The sequence below is a fragment of the Rhinatrema bivittatum genome, chromosome 11 (genome assembly GCF_901001135.1).
Source record: "Rhinatrema bivittatum chromosome 11, aRhiBiv1.1, whole genome shotgun sequence".
Lineage (NCBI taxonomy): Eukaryota > Metazoa > Chordata > Amphibia > Gymnophiona > Rhinatrematidae > Rhinatrema > Rhinatrema bivittatum.
This window is the reverse complement of record NC_042625.1, coordinates 55201619-55217736: the sequence shown is the minus strand read 5'-3', so window position 1 is coordinate 55217736 and position 16118 is coordinate 55201619. Positions and strand designations below refer to the sequence as shown.

At 43.7% G+C, this 16118-nt stretch overlaps 2 protein-coding genes across 3 annotated transcripts in view; one reads left to right on the top strand and one right to left on the bottom strand.

Annotated features, from left to right (window-relative positions):
* The window catches only part of BICDL1 (BICD family like cargo adaptor 1), an 89926-nt gene that overhangs the window by 34597 nt on the left and 39211 nt on the right, over nucleotides 1–16118 (top strand). For both annotated transcript variants that reach the window (XM_029571788.1, XM_029571787.1), the window contains one exon: nucleotides 2665–2781. In XM_029571788.1, coding sequence (XP_029427648.1) covers nucleotides 2665–2781 — 117 coding nt within the window. The remainder of the gene's footprint in view (nucleotides 1–2664; nucleotides 2782–16118) is intronic.
* Nucleotides 1–16118, bottom strand: part of CIT (citron rho-interacting serine/threonine kinase) — a 424741-nt gene that overhangs the window by 407772 nt on the left and 851 nt on the right. The window lies entirely within an intron of this gene.

The following is a 16118-nucleotide window of genomic DNA, read 5'->3' as shown; positions in this document are numbered from 1 at the left end:
GAACGACAGTGGGCCAAGTTAAAAGGAGCTATTACAAAGGCAACAACTCTGTTAGAAAAGTAAACAAGAATAAAAGGAAAAAGAAATCAATCTGGTTCTCTAAGGAGGTGGCTGAAAAAATAAAGGCAAAAAAACCCAGCATTCAAGACGTATTAACGTCTTGAAAAGTAACAGAGAATAATTATCTGTTAAAACTGAGGGACATAAAGAAATAATTAAGGAAAGCAAAAGGTCAAGCGGAAGAAAGGATGGCCAAAGAGGTAAAATGAGGAGACAAAACATTTTTCAAACATATCAGTGAAAGAAGGGAGTTCAGAAATGGCAGAAATATTAAACAAATACTTCAGTTCGGTATTGACTAAAGAAGACCCTGGAGAAGGCCCGCTGCTGATTAACAAGACCGTAGATAGGGATGGAGTAGACAAAAACTCCATTTACAGAAGAGAATGTATGGGAGGAGCTAAGCAAATTGAAAGTGGATAAGGCCCTGGGGCTGGATGAGATACACCCCAGGATACTGAGAGAGCTCAGAGATGTGCTGGTAGCTCTGCTGAAGGATCTGTTCAATAGATCCCTGGAAATGGGAGTGGTGCCGTAGGATTGGAGAAGAGCGGTAATTGTCACGCTTCACAAGAGTGGTAGCAGAGAAGAGGCTGGAAACTATAGGTCGGTTAGCCTCACCTCATTGGTGGGAAAATTAATGGAGATTCTGCTGAAGGAAAGGATAGTGAACTGCCTATAATCCAATGGGTTGCTGGACCCAAGGTAGCATGGATTCACTAGAGAAAGGACCTGTCAGATAAATCAGATTGATTTTTTTGATTGGGTGTCTAGAGAATTGGATCAAGGAAGAGCGCTATATGTGATTTGGATTTCAGCAAAGCTTTTGATATAGTTCCACATAGGAGGCTTTATGGGATCAAGAAGTTTGGGAGTGAGCACCAAGATGGTGGCATGGTTGACAAACTGGTTAACTATAGGAGACAGTGTAATGGTAAATGGAACCTACTCTGAAGAGAGAACCGTGTTAAGTGGAGTGCCGCTGGGACCGGTTCTGTTCAACATCTTTGTGAGTGACATTGTGGAAGGGATAGAAGGTAAAATTTGCGGATGATACTAAGATCTGAAATAGAGTGGACATGCCTGAAGGCGTAGACAGAATGAAAAGTGATTTAAGAAAGCTGAAAGAGTGGTCAAAGATTTGGCAGCTGGGATTCAATGCCAAGACATACAGAGTCATGCATCTGGGGTGCAGCAATCCAAAAGAGCTGTATGTGATGGGGGATGTAACTGATATATACAGACCAGAAGAGAGATCTCAGGGTAATAGTGTCTGGAGATCTGAAGATGGTGAAACAATGTGACAAGACGATAGCTAAAGCCAGAAGAATGCTGCGCTGCATAGAGAGAGGACTAACCAGTAAGAAAAAGGAGGTGATGATGCCCTTGTACAGGTCCTTGGTGAGACCTCATTTGGAATACTGTGTTCAGTTCTGGAGTCCGTATCTGAAAGGGGATAAAGACAAGATAGAGGCGGTCCAGAGGAAAGCAACCAAAATAGTGTGGGGTCTGTATCGGAAGACCTATGAAGAGAGGCTGAAGGATCTGAATATGTATACCTTGGAAGAGAGGAGGTGCAAGGGAGATATGATACAGACCTTTAGATACCTGAAAGGTTTTAAGGATGCACAATTGTCAAACCTTTTCCATTGGAAAAAAAATCAGTAAAACTGGAGGTCATGAAATGAAGCTTCAGGGAGGATGACTCAGAACCAATGTCAGGAAATATTTCTTCACATGTACACCCTAGAGGAAAGGCAAGATAGGGGAGATATGATAGAGATATTCAAATAACTCAAAGGTTTCCATGCACAGGCGGTAAGGCGGCTTTAGAACAAGGGGGTAGACTCAGAAGTAATCTTAGGAAACATTTCTGGTGGAGGTGGAGGAGTCGAGGACAGGATCTTAATGCAAGCAAGCATATGATAGACAGAATTAAGTGAAAAGTATACACACTCCTGAATAGTTTCCCTTGAAAATGATCCAGAAGGTGGCCATAAACCTGTTGCTGACAATTGTGCTTAGGACATCTGAAGTTTTGCCCTTCAAATTAATTCTCTACAATCCTTGTCATCAGTTAAAATTATATGCTCTCCTGTATAAGTTGGACACTATGCAAATATTATATAAGTTGACTGCACAAAAACACCGCAACCATCTTAAATATATGAACGTTTGGTTACCTTATCAGCTTTGGCGAACTGGCTCCGGCCCACCCTCTAAGGATAGTGCTTAGTCTTTCTTATCTTGTCTACTCTGTGTGCCCAAGGCTGACACTCTCCCCCAGTGCTGTAAGCTGTTAAGTTTATACCTACGGACTTCTATTCTAGTTGCTAGTTTCTTATTGTCTAGAAGTGTAACTCCTACAATGATATGCATCAACATATATGTATAACCTATGTTATTTGTTGGTATTATTTGTGTTGTATTTCTTGCTGTATGGTTAATAAACTACAAATGGGAAAAAAAAAAAAAAAAAATCTATGACAGGCTTAATAACCAGTAAATTTATTGATTGCCAGACAGTTCATTATGAAGAGAGATCACTGTAGTTCTCTTCATGTCGTTCTTTATTTCATTTCTGATGCTTTATCTTGTGTGCAGGCAACAAAAGTGGAGAGACAGCTGTCTATGCAGATCCATGTCCTGCAAGAGGAGTTTCAAGACCAGAATTCGTCTACTGACCAGCACATTGCACGACTAGAGAGGCTTCAAGCAGATGTGAGTGCCCCCAGATGCAAGCACAGAAACAGAAAAATGTGAGGGCAGAAAAAGAACATAGGGCCTATCGAGTTTATCCATCCACACAACTGCTCAGCTCTACAATCTCTACCACACCCTCAGAAATCCCCTGTGCTTATCACTTGCTTTCCTGAATTCAGATACTGTCCCAGTTTCCACTTCCTACACAGGGAGGCTGTTCCGTGCATTTACTACCCTCTTTGTAAAGAAGTATTTCCTAAATTACTTCTGAGCCCTACCCCCTTTCACCCTCATCTCATGACTCCTCATTCCAGAATCTCTTTTCCTATGAAAGAAGCCTGCATGCTGTCATGGAAACCCTGAAGGTATTTAAATGTCTGTCATATGCACCACATTCTTTTAAACACAAACTACCTTTACAGTCAAACATAAACACAAGACAAACGATCACTCATCTCACACCCACATTCTTCAGTTGAATAACAATATATCTTAGGTTATTGTGCCTGCATGGTGAGAGTGTGTCTTTATATAAAATTGTTTTACACGAATATGCCAGGGCGAGCGACAGGAACGAATAAACAAATGTCCCCTAAGTTCCTCTGGGAGATCCATCCCAGATACTTGAATCAGAGAGTTCAAAGGGAATGGACCCAACCAGTGGTGTAAGATGGGCAGGGACAGGAAATCAGAAGTTTCAAATACCCTGTCAAAAATATGTCGTAGCATACAGGCTAAGTTATAATATTGCATATTTGGACACTTCAGGACTCCTTGCTCCACAGACTCCATTACAATTTTCAGAGAAATCTGTGCTTTCTTTCCTTTCCAAATAAAAGTCCAGAAAGCCTTATGTAATTCTTGAAGATCTCTTTTATGCACCCAGATGGGTAGCATTCGTAAAACATATAACCATTTAGGTACTTCTATCATTTTCACAAGCTGTATCCTACTACCCATGATAGAGAGTGGAAGATCTCACCAACACTGAAGAGAATCTCTCAAATTTTTTCCAAAAGTGGCTTAATGTTTGCCTCGTATACTCGATTAATGTCCCCTGGAATTTTAATCCCCAAATATTTCATGTCCCCTGACACCCATTTTAATGGGAAATTCCCAGCCCATGAGTTCTGCAAGATGGCCAAAATGTCTAATACTTCTGACTTGTCCCTATTAGTTTTTAAACCTGCAAGGCTCCAAAGCGAGTCTGTATCTGAAGAACCTTCTCCAAAGAGTCCTGTGGTGTCATAAGAAAGACTAGGACATCGTTAGCGAAGGCCCCTATTTTGAATTTGTACCCATCTTCTCCAAACCCTTTTATCGAATCTTGCTCTTCAATTTTCCATAGCAATGGGTCAATGGTCAAGATATACAGTAGTAGGGACAAAGGCAGCCTTGTCAGACTCCTCTGTGTAATTGAAAAGTTTCGGATTTATAGCCATTGGCAATAACATTAGAACATGAATCATGGTATAAAAGATTGAGATACTGTAGAAAAGAGCCTTTGAAACCGAAGCGATTCAAGCCCGAGAATAAATAAGGCCAGGAGACCCTATCAAAGGCTTTTTCTGAATCAAAACCTATAGCTACTGCAGGGATGTGCTTAGTTTTCTATAGTGACATGGCTGTTATTAGCTTAACTATATGGGAGCAGACTGCTCTCCCCTTTACAAAACCAGCTGGTTAGGTGAAATAAGGGAAGGAGTTATTCATTCTAGACGGTCTGCCAGCACTTTAGTTAAGATTTTTAAATCACAGTTTAGAAGTGATATGGGTCGGTACAAGGTTGGAGATAATGGGTCTTTCCCCAGTTTAGTTAGTACTGTTATATGGGTGGAGTTAAACTAGGTGGGGGGGGGGGGGGGGGGGGAAATCATCCTGAAGGGCTCTTCTAAAATAGTTCTCCATGGGCACAGAGACCTGTGGATTTAGTAATTTGCAATAATCATAGGAGGAACCCATCAGGACCCGGGGCTTTACAGGATTTAATACCCTTGATTACTTAGGAGATTTCAAAGGTTTGAATAGGCCTATTTAAGAAATCAAGTTGTTGGTCTGGTGGCTGGAGCAAAATCACATTTTGAAAAAAAACTCTTCCTCTGTGCGAATTTGGCAGCATATCGGCAGAGAAATATGGCTGTTCGTGGAAATGCCAGAAAACTGTACATATGTCAGACCCCTTTGTCACTGTAGAACCTTGATCATTTTCCCCTGTACTATGAAAGATTTCCCCCTCCACACACTGACTACATTAGCTAGGGTCTTCCCAGCCTTTTTGCCAAAGCGGAAAAGATTATACTCCAACTTATTCAGCATTTTCAGTGTTCTTTGATGAATCCGAGTTATCAGACTCTCCAAGATGTGTCTGTGTTCTGCTTTTGCAAGTGTACAGCCTTTTTGTACCCCCCTATGTTTTGCCAGTGCCAATTTTTTTTTTCTAGCTGAATAATGGACTTATTCAACTTTTTATTCCTAAGAATAAGATAAGCTATTATGTCTCCTCTTATCACCACCTTGCTGGTTTCCCAAAAGAGAGCTGGGTTTTCTTTATGCATGATATTATGGCACTCAAATTCCTTCCATTTTTGACAGAGAAACTCCTGAAATTCAACATCATTTCTTAGCCAACTAGGAAACTTCCATATCTTTTCTTTAAACTCTGTCTCCCCCTTTCCAATCTATCCAAATCTAAGAGTGATCCAAAATGATAGCATCCCAGGGGGTGTTTTCTAATACAGTTTTGGCAGACATAGGTAATCCTAATATGTAGTCAATTCTGGATAAGGAGTCATGGACACGTGAGATGTGTGTGAATTCCTTAACCCCGGGTTGAAGGACTCTCCATATGTCCAACAATTGTAATTCCTGGCATAAGAACTCTATACCCTTACCTTTTAGTGTCCTAGATTTAGTGGGTACTGGGGATTTATCCAGTTGGGGATCATGTATACAGTTAAAGTCTCCCATCAAAAAAAAAAAAAAAAAAAAAAAAAAGTCCTTTGATATATAAAACAAGATTATTAACCAAGGTGACAAAATATATAACTATAATCATTTCGGGCATATGTACTACATAACGTTACCCATTTCCCATTCAATTTGCCAATAAAAATGACAAAACGTCCATCTTGATCTTCATTACATTTTCCTCTGCAATATGAATATTTTTATGTATGAGTATTGCCACCCCTGCTTTCTTCCTATCCGTGGCTGGAGAGAAATAACACCTTCCCATCCAATCCTGGCATAATTTAGTACTTTCTGAGGTGGACAAATGCATTTCTTGTAAACATGCCACTGAGACTTTGCAATGGTTCAGCATCTGTAACACCTTCTTCCGTTTAATAAGAGAGCCCAACCCATTAACATTCCAGGAGATAGCATAGAAATGACGGCAGAAGAAGACCAAACAGCCCATCCAGTCTGCCCAGCAAGCTTCACACATTTTTTTCTCATACTTATCTGTTTGGTTCTATTTCCCTTCCACCCCCACCATTAATGTAGAGAGCAGTGATGGAGCTGCATCCAAGTGAAATATCAAGCTTGATTAGTTAGGGGTAGTAACCGCCGCAATAAGCAAGCTACACCCATGCTTATTTGTTTTACCCAGACTATGTTATTCAGCCCTTATTGGTTGTTTTTCTTCTCCCATGCCGTTGAAGCAGAGAGCTATGCTGGATATGCATCGAAAGTGAAGTATCAGGCACATTTGGTTTGGGGTAGTAACCGCCGTTACAAGCCAGCTACTCCCCGCTTTGTGAGTGCGAATCCTTTTTTCTTCTCCCCTGCCGTTGAAGCAGAGAGCTATGCTGGATATACATGAAGTATCAGTTTTTCTTCTCCCCTGCCGTTGAAGCAGGGAGCTATGCTGGATATGCGTGAAGTATCAACTAACTATATCCGCCATGAGTAGACTTGTAATCTAATAAAGTGGAACCTCCAGTCAAAAAGTGCCAGGTTCCCCTCCAACACCCCTTCCCAAAGTGAAATAACAGCAGGGGAACCAATGACATCCCAAAAAAAAAAACCAAACTCAAGTTTTTGATACCAGACTCCTACAATAATTAGGGACCTGCACCCCCCAGGCTTTTTCCCCTAAGGTAGCCCAAAAAATACTCAGGTGACAAAGAACCCCTCCCCTACATAGCTTGTTCCTGGCAAGCATGGGGCACATCTAGATGCATACCATCCTCCCAATTTCATGAACCATATACTGGCATCCCAAGGACCAGGGACACCAAACCCTTAAAATTTGTGTGAAGGACTTCCTGTAAGTGCCAGGGTATCAGCCCCTAAGGCACTGAAAACAGGAGCACAATCAGTGAACTACCGATAGAATCAAACACTAAGTCTGTCACCGTCTCTGATACAAAGTGTCCATTACAGCCAGGCTGGATTGAGGGAAAGACCCAGGCTCCGTAGTCAACATAGGTGTTTGCACTTTGGCGCAGGGTCAAAGAACAAAGAGCTCCATTCCTCCCCAAACACTGTCGCTGGACTGGAAATGGACAGAGGCTGTTCGCCATGACGGCGACATACGCTCTCAATGACGTTGACATACACTCACTAGACCCGCCTCCACCGGGTGCGACAACTCCAACTTTATTGCAAAGGCGAGAGACAAAAACAAGAATGGTGATCTCCTTAAATGTAAGAGGATTCGCTAGAAGGTGTGGTATCATGGCAGCAGAGACATCAGGCTCCAGCAGGTATTGTGTGAATGAGCATTACAGGCGAGCCAGAAAGTCCTTTGCAGCTTGTAGCTGGTCAAAAACCTGAGTTTTATTTTGATACCAAACCTTAAGTTTTGCTGGATATTGCAGAGTGAAATTAATCTGCTTTTTCGCCAGTGCAGAGCAGATGGGGTTGAATTCCTTGTGTTGAAGAACTAGTTTAGGAGAGTAGTTTTGAAAGATCCTGACCGCTCCTCCTTTATTCGCCAGATCTAGATTCTTTTAATAAGATTGTAGGATTTTCTGTTTGAGACAAATTGAGTAATTTTGTAATAACGATATGTGGCCAAGTCTTGCCTTCTTTTCTCATGCCCAACCAATGCGCTAATTCTAGCTGCAGCATTTCAGTAAGCTCAGGGGGAGAGAGTGCGTCAGGCAGTCATTTTTCTAGAAAGTTTACCAGGTTACCATCTTTTATACTTTCTGGGATGCCTGTTAAGCGAATGTAGTTTCGCCTGGATCTATTCTCTAAGCCTTATTTTCTCCTCCTGCTTTTCCACCAGTTTTGTCAGAGAGATTATTTTACCAGTTAGGGCCCCGGTATCATCTTCTTGGATGGAGATTCTGCCTTCCATCATATCTAGTTTTGGCCTCATTTCTGTGAGCGTGGATTGTAGACCTGTTATCTGGTCTGATAGTTATCCAAAGCGGCAACTACTGCCACTGTGATATCCGATGCAGAGGCAGTGTGTTTGTTCACATTCTCTGCAATGTCAGCCAACTTGTCTGCAGTACCAGTCGGTTTTTCTCTCTCCTTTCTTCCTCCTTTTAGGGGCATAATCCGTGGAGATTTCTGCATGTATTTGTCTATCAACATAATCTGTTTGCACGGTGCAGAAATCAAGGGTTAGAAAACAAGGATGCCCAAGATATCTTGTAGATAGTGGAGGATGGTACATGGAACCAGCTCAGACACCTCTGTTCTGGCTCATCACATCACGTGACCCCCGTGTCTGCATTTTTAATGTGTAGCATGTTTACAAGTGCAGCAGTGCAGAACAAATTTAAAGAGCCACATCTGTAATAGGAAAGTTAATATAATTGAAACACTTCAATATATTTTCCCAAAGAAGAGCAGCTCCCTAATTTGAGGAATTGATGTGTTCTATGAAAGATATCTACAAACCTGACTGCGGGAACTATTGCAGAGAGAAAGTATGAGGAGGGTTTGAGCAGGGGGAAGAGGATGTATACAGCAAAGTCAGGGTCTTCAAGGGATTCAGTGAATCCCCAGCCCATAGTCAATTGCTACAAGATGTCAAGTGCCACCCCAGTTTTTTTTTTTCTTTTTCAATTCTTTATTTTCAAATTTTTGAACTTACACACAAGAATAACTCTTGTACAGCAAAATTGATGTTTGCATTATCCATAACTATTACAAGAAAAATAAGATTGTATAATTACCTGATGATGATTATTCAAACATCATAAATTATAAGAATATTTAGAGGCGGAACTATGAGCGCAAATTTAAGGCAAACATAATAATAATTAAACCACCAAGTGATGCCATTACATTACTGACAAGCAGAGACTTGAGGGGATGCCTCTTGGATTCTGGCTTCTATGAAAGCCCTAAGTTGTGCAGGCTCTAAGAAATTATACATAACACCAGAATGCTTCACACAGCATTTACATGGGTACTTTAAAATAAAATTAGCACCCAACTGAAGTACTGACGAATGCATATTTAGAAAATCTTCGTCTAGTTTGAGTTGTTTTAACCACGTCAGGGTAAATCCAAATTGGATAACCGTGCCACCCCAGTTTTAACCATCAGCTAGGGCAGGGATAAACCAAACCCCTGTCTAATACGATCAATGACGACATTTCCATACCCCCTACTGCCACACACCAGCAGCAGGAGTTACGTTTAACCAAACATCTTGTGCTGCTGAGGGACTCATCTCACAAGTGTGATTCCTGCTTTCCATTCCACATCCTAGCGGGGCCATGAGCAGAGCCCACCTGCTCACAGCCGAAGAAAAAAAAGAGGCCTGGCAGGCCAGAAGAGCTGTGGGTGGACCACATGCCACCCACAGAAGACAACAAGAGACCCGGGATCAGAAGTATCAGAGCCTGTGAGTCCTAGAGGGGAAGTGTTTGTATGTGAGAGAGAGAGGAAGCCTATGTGGGAATGCATGCATGCATGCGAGAGAGACTGTGTGAAGGGGTATATAAGTGTGGGAGAGAGTGAGAGGTCACCTCTAATCTTAATAAAAACCATATGAGGGAGTGGTGTATGCAAGAGAGATAGGAGTGTGTATAAGGATATGTAAGTGAAAGAGGGATTGTATTTACATGTGAATGAAATAGGGTGAATGACAGAAGAACCACTGGAAGCGATAGGAAAGCAACTGGGGGGATGTGAGAAGCGTTGAGGAGAGGAGGTGAGGCTGGGAAGGGAGAGAGAGGGGATGGAAGACGAAAGTGAGGAGGGGAAGGGTTGCCAGAGGTGGAGGTTAGGATAGGAGATCATTTGGAGTGTGGTGAGGATAGGAGTAGAGAAATTGTTAGAGATGGATTGTACCCCTGTTAATTTGTTTTGGTAGTCTTTGGGGTCATGTGAATTTTCAAGTGATAAAATGAGGTCACACTGGCAAAACGTTTTGGAAGCCCTGGCCTAGGGTGCCTAATAGCCTAGGCCCAATGCCATATGGGGGTCCATGTGATTTTTTTTGTCTCTAGGGGAAAGGGGGTTGAGGGAACAGGATTATTGGCAACTTAGAGAAGGGCCTGAGGGAGCAAGTCTGAATCTTCTGCAATAAATATCCCAGCATGCCACTGGAGAGAGAGAGAGAGAGAGAGAGATCTAAAGACACTCCAAGAAATCATCCCAGCGGTCTCCTATACAATAACGTTAAATTATATCTTACCTGATAATTTTCTTTCCTTGATTATTGCTAGACCAGTCACTCTTGGGATTCTCTCTTCCACCGCCAGTAGAGACAGAGACCATACCTCCTTAGATTTCCATGTGACGTTAGGATCACAATAAGAGGGACATGGTTGGAGGCAGCCACCAATAGTCTATTGCTAGGGCTAACCTATGCCCGGCTGCCTTGGAGACCGCAGACCAGAAAATAAGTTAAAAAATAAGTAAATGAAACATTGTGGTGAGAGGACTTAATCAACTCTCCAGACTGTTTCTAGTTTCTTCCTGGTTGAGTTTGTCTAATCAACTGCTTCGAAGTGTACTAAAACATTATTTACAAGTCTTTTCTTTTTTTGCTTTGCTCCTCTAATGCAATGAAAGTAAAACAAAAGGATGTAGATATATGTGGATAATAGAAGGAGTTCAGGGTCCCACCTACCCCCCTTGAGTGAGTGAGACAGCAAAGGAAAATTTCTTTAAATGTGTAAATACTTGCTTGTCTTGTTGGGTAGGAACTAGACTGGTCTAGCAGTAGTCAAGGAAAGAAAATTTATCAGGTAAAATATAATTTAACGTTCCTTATGTTACTGATAGAAAAGTCATCACTCTTGGAATGTAGCAAAGCCATTCATTTATTGGATGGGAGCCTGCGAGCACAGCCCTCAACACCCTGGCTCCAAATGTTGTGTCCGCATTAGCCAGCATGTCCAATCTGTAGTGCTTCATAACTGAGTGCAAACATGACCAAGTAGCTGCCTTGCAAATCTCATCTGGGGACACCTTTGACACATCCGCCCAGAAAGCTGCTTGGGCTCTCACTGAGTGTGCCTGCAGCCCTGGTGGAACTGGCTTACTTCCTAGTATGTATGCTGATCCAATGGCCTTCTTTATCCATCTGGGCAGCATCACTTTGGAAGCTGCTTTGCCTCTCCATGGGCTGGCAAACAGTACAAAGAGTCTGTCTTCCTGAAAGCACTCGTAACTTTCAGGTATTTTAGTAATGTCCGCCTGACAACCTGGCAGTATAGCTCCCAGCCTTCCTTCTCTGTCCTGCCCCTCTCAAAGGCTGGTAGGATAATAGTCTCATTCAAACGAAACAGACACCATCTTTGGTAGGATGGAAGGATCAGGCCTGAATTTGACTGCATTTTTGGAGAAGACCAAGAAAGGATCTCTATAGGAGAGTGCCTGTTCGGAGATCTGTCTTGCCGAACACATGACCACCAGGACTGCTGCCTTGAGGAACAGATCCTTGAGGGAGGCTCGCCTTAGCGGCTCAAAGTGTGGCCCTGCTAGCGCTGTAAGGTCTAAATTAAGGTCCCATAAGGGAACCAGAGGGTGAAAGGGTGGCCTGATGTGCTTTATCCCTTTCAAGAAGCGACATATCTGGATGCAATGCTATATACGTGCCCTTTTTAGGGGTCCTGAAACAGGAGATAGCTGCTATTTGGACTCTTAAGGGTAGATTTTAAAAGGGCAATGGGTGGAAATGTCGGCACTTAAGTGTATGGCCAGGCCCTGCACACGCCGCATGCATTTTCAAAAGGGCCCGGCCACATGCGTAAGTGCCAATACGTGCAAAATAGCCGGGCCCTAAAAAAGGGGCGGGACAGAGGCTGGCTGGGACAGCGGCCTTTAGCCACTGGCCCAGGGAAGCGCATGCCGGCAGCTGGCCAGCGCGTGCAAACTACTTCTGCTCCAGGGAAGCAGTAAATAGTAAAACCGAAATCCCGAATGTTACTGGGATGGGGAAGGGCTGATTGCATCGCCGCACATAATTTAGTAAAATTCACTCCCCCCCTCACATGGCATATACAGGTGGATTTTAAAATCCAGTGCACATGTGCATGCGGCCCATGGATTTTATAAAATGCATGTGCCAGCGCACGCATGTTATAAAATATGTGCATCCATGTGTGCACTCGTACCTTTTAAAATCTACCTCTTAGGGACTTGAGGGCTAAACCTCGATGGAGAAAGTCCAGGATTTGTGCTATGTCCGCCTTCCAAAGTGAGAATCCCCCTTGGTGACAGAAGCTTTCAAATAGGCACCATATTTGGATATATATGCCAGTGATAGAGAGGTTTTTTGGGCCCTTAACATAGTGGATGTTACTATTGAGTATCTTTTGCGGCTTAAACGTGCCCTTTCAAGGGCCAAGCTTTAGGACAGAATGGAGCTGAGTTTTCTATTGTTACCGGGCCTTGACAAAATAAGCCTTGTTCTGACGGAAGGTGTAGTGGTATATATACTAGTAATCTTTGAAGGTCTTCGTACCACAGACTCCTTGGCCAGTCTGGTGCAATCAAAATTATGAGTTTTGCGTCGTTTTCTATCCTCTTTAGGATTCTCCCGATCAGGAGCCAAGAGGGAAAAATGTACAGGAGACCTTCCTCTGGCCAGGGGCAGATCAATGCATATATTCTGCAGGAGCCCGGCTCCCTCCTTTGGCTGAAGATCCTGCTTACTTTTGCATTGGCTTGAGTTGCCATTAGATCCATGGTTAGGTATCCCCATTTGGTGGTGATTTGAGGAATGCTTCCTGACTGAGTTTCCACTCCCCTGAGTCTAGCTTGTTTCTGCCTAAGAAATCTGCCTGGATGTTGTTTGTCCCCATGATATGGGCTGCTGACAGAAGGCTCAAGTTCCATTCAGCCCAGTTACAGATCCCTGCTGCCTCTTGCGTAGTCTGGCTCTGGGTTCTTCCTTGGTTCATGTATGTCACTGCCGTTGCAGGATTGACTCAATCTTCCTATCTTGACTGATTTTTAGGGCTGTCCAACCTTCCACTGGAATAGTGGTTTTGCAAACGATAGCCGATACCAAGGCATCCACCTTAGGGATTCCTAAGAGAGACTCATTCATCTCATGAGATAGGGGGTATAGCTTTCCTAGGGCCTTCATCTTCTTTAAGGATCCCTGGGGGTTTTCCCATTTGGTCATCACCATTTCTTTCAGGGTGGGGTGTAATGGGAAAGCTTTGGACGGTTTACTCGACCTGCTTCTCATCCCTAGCATTGGAGATCTTAAGCTCTGCCAGGGCATCAGAGATCAAAGTGGGTAATTCCTCCTTTCAGGATAGGCAAACTACCCATGCCTCTTCATCTTCAGAGTGCCACTCTTCCATGTCGGAGTGAACTGAATCTGATATTACCAGGGAATCTCCTTTAGGTTCCTGAGTAGGAGTTGTAGATGGGCCTGAGTCCCCAGGGATTGACCTGGTCCTCTTCTGTGGGGGTCTCCTCCCTTAAGTTGAAGAGCTTGCAGATTCCTGCTTCTAAGGCCTGGTGCATAAGGAGGTCAAATTCCAAACAAAATCCTAGGGAGAGCTCAAGAGGATCTCCTTCTGCCTTGAGAAGCTGCCTTGCTCTGGAGAAAGCCATCGAGGGTGAGCTTGGGACTATGAGGTGTCTAGGTAGGCTACTCTGATGTAACTACGCCTCTTGATCTGAAGTCTTCGTAACTTCTCCAGGGAGCTGGCCATTTCTATCTGCTTCTTGGTGGGGGGGGGGGGGGGGGGGGGGTCTGTACTGCTGGATTCTGCCTCCCCAAGTTCATATCACAGAAGGGACAGAGGGACTCAGTTAACATGGGGACCCTCTTAGTCCCGCATTCTGAGCACCTTCTAGCCCTCAACATATTCGCAGTAGGGACAAGGCCTGTCCCAGCGGTGCAGCACCGACAACACGAGTCCCTCTCTCTTTGTTTTTTTTAGCTTTTACTTACTTTATATCTGACTCCCTCCTGTGTTGTCTCCCAATCACTGCTGCCTCAGACACTCACCCTCTTTTGTGCTCAATAGACACCATCGACACAGCCTCTTTACCAGCTGGGAGTGCTGCCGACCCTTAATTATTTAGCAGGCAATTTATCCCTGCAGAGGAGCAAAGCAAAAAGACCTTTTCTTCTCAGGGAAGAGGGAGAACTCTGGTTCCCAGCCTCCCCTCGGGGGGGGGGGGGGGAACGACACCCTGTACAAGGGCTGGTACACCAGAAACTCCATAGAGAACTGGGAGTTTTGCCAGAGGGAATCATCGAGGAGGAGGAGGCCACAAATTCTCAGGGAGCAGGAGGGGCTACAGGAGCTGGGCAGGAGACCAGTAGGTAGGGAGAGATGTTCCGTTGATCCACCTCTGCTGGAGACAGAGAATTACTGGAGGCCGCCTTCATCCACACCCCTCGTATTGTGGACCTGCTGTCACACAGAAGTCTGAGAAGGTGTGGTCTCTGTCTCCACCGGTGGCAGAAGAGGGAATCCCAAGAGTGATGACTGGTCTAGCAGTAGGATAAGGAAATACAAAATTTTGATCAGTTCCAAATCCCCAGTAAGACTATGAACAATGTTATTTGACAATATTCTTCAACTAATTCTCCTATATGGGAATGAAGTCTGGAACTAACCCAAACCTATATGCCTGCACCAGACAAATACTGCCCATCTATAGAAATGCCGATATTAAAAGGTACATAGCAGCTTTCCAAAGCCTTCTCGCCTTGTACTCCTTTTGGCTCTCCATAGCCTTCTGCCTTGTGGCTTTCCTAAGCCGCCTGACTCAAGCCTTGCTCCTTGGCTTCCCTAAGCCTCCTGTCTCAAGTCTTGTTACCTGGCTCCCAGGCCTCCTGTCTCAAGCTTGCCAGTATCTTTAAGTCCTGTCTTGTTCCAGTGTTCCATCCCAGACCTTGGTTCCTGCCTAAGCTTCAGACCCACCAGACATCAGCCTTCTGCCCTGCAGCCAGCATCCCAAGTCTCTTCTGACTTCTGTCTCCAGTCCTATCCGGCGTCAGCCTACAGCCCTGCAGCCTGCCTCTTCGTTCCTGCCTGACTTCTGCCTCCACTCTGGATTCCAGTCCAGCTTTACGTCTCTCCCTTGTTCAAGTACTGCCAGCCACCAGAACCCAAGGGCTGAACCTGCAGGGAAGGTGGCTGGTATAGGCGGAAGAATTCCCTAGTTTAGCCTGTCCCTGGAGTCCTGGACTGTTCCCATGGAGGTTTACCAGCCGAGCTGGGTCCACAACCCTAACACTACATCACCAGTACACCTCCTATTGTGAGGTGCAGATGGGAAAACAGATCACACTGAATTGCATAGGTAGCATTGTACAAAAAAACCCATAAGAAACAGTCCCAGGTCAGTAAAACTTACAATATAATCAAAACAAACATATAGGGCAAAAGAGGTTTTGGGAATTTAATTCATTAAGACAATGGATAAAAATTAAATGTAACTGTGAGACAATCAGGGATTAAGATTTAAAAGCAGCCACAAAAAAAAGGTGAGTTTAACAATTTGAATGGCAAGAAAGAGAACATGTATATCACTTCAGGAAGTCTGTTCTAAGCATGCATGGAGTCAGGAATTGGCAGTAGAGGAGATCCCTACACAGAAACTACATACTTGTAGAAGCCTTCACCTTGGTCACACATGCAGAGCACAGACAGACTCTTTCCAAATATGGATTAAGGGACCAAAAATTAGAACTAGAAATATACAGATAAAATCTGAACCATAACCTCAAGAAGCCAGATTCTGCCTGCAGTGCAATACTGGAGAAAGAATCAGAAATTCATTTCTTATGTATTATGCACTATATGAAGATATCAGATGTGTATATATATTTGTTTGCACTTAAAAGTACACATGTAACATTACAGTTAGGTGCAGTAATGAAAACTTACTCCTTAATCTATCACTTTAGCAATGCATACAAATTGTAATGCCAAAAATATTTCCTGAATCTGAAGGAG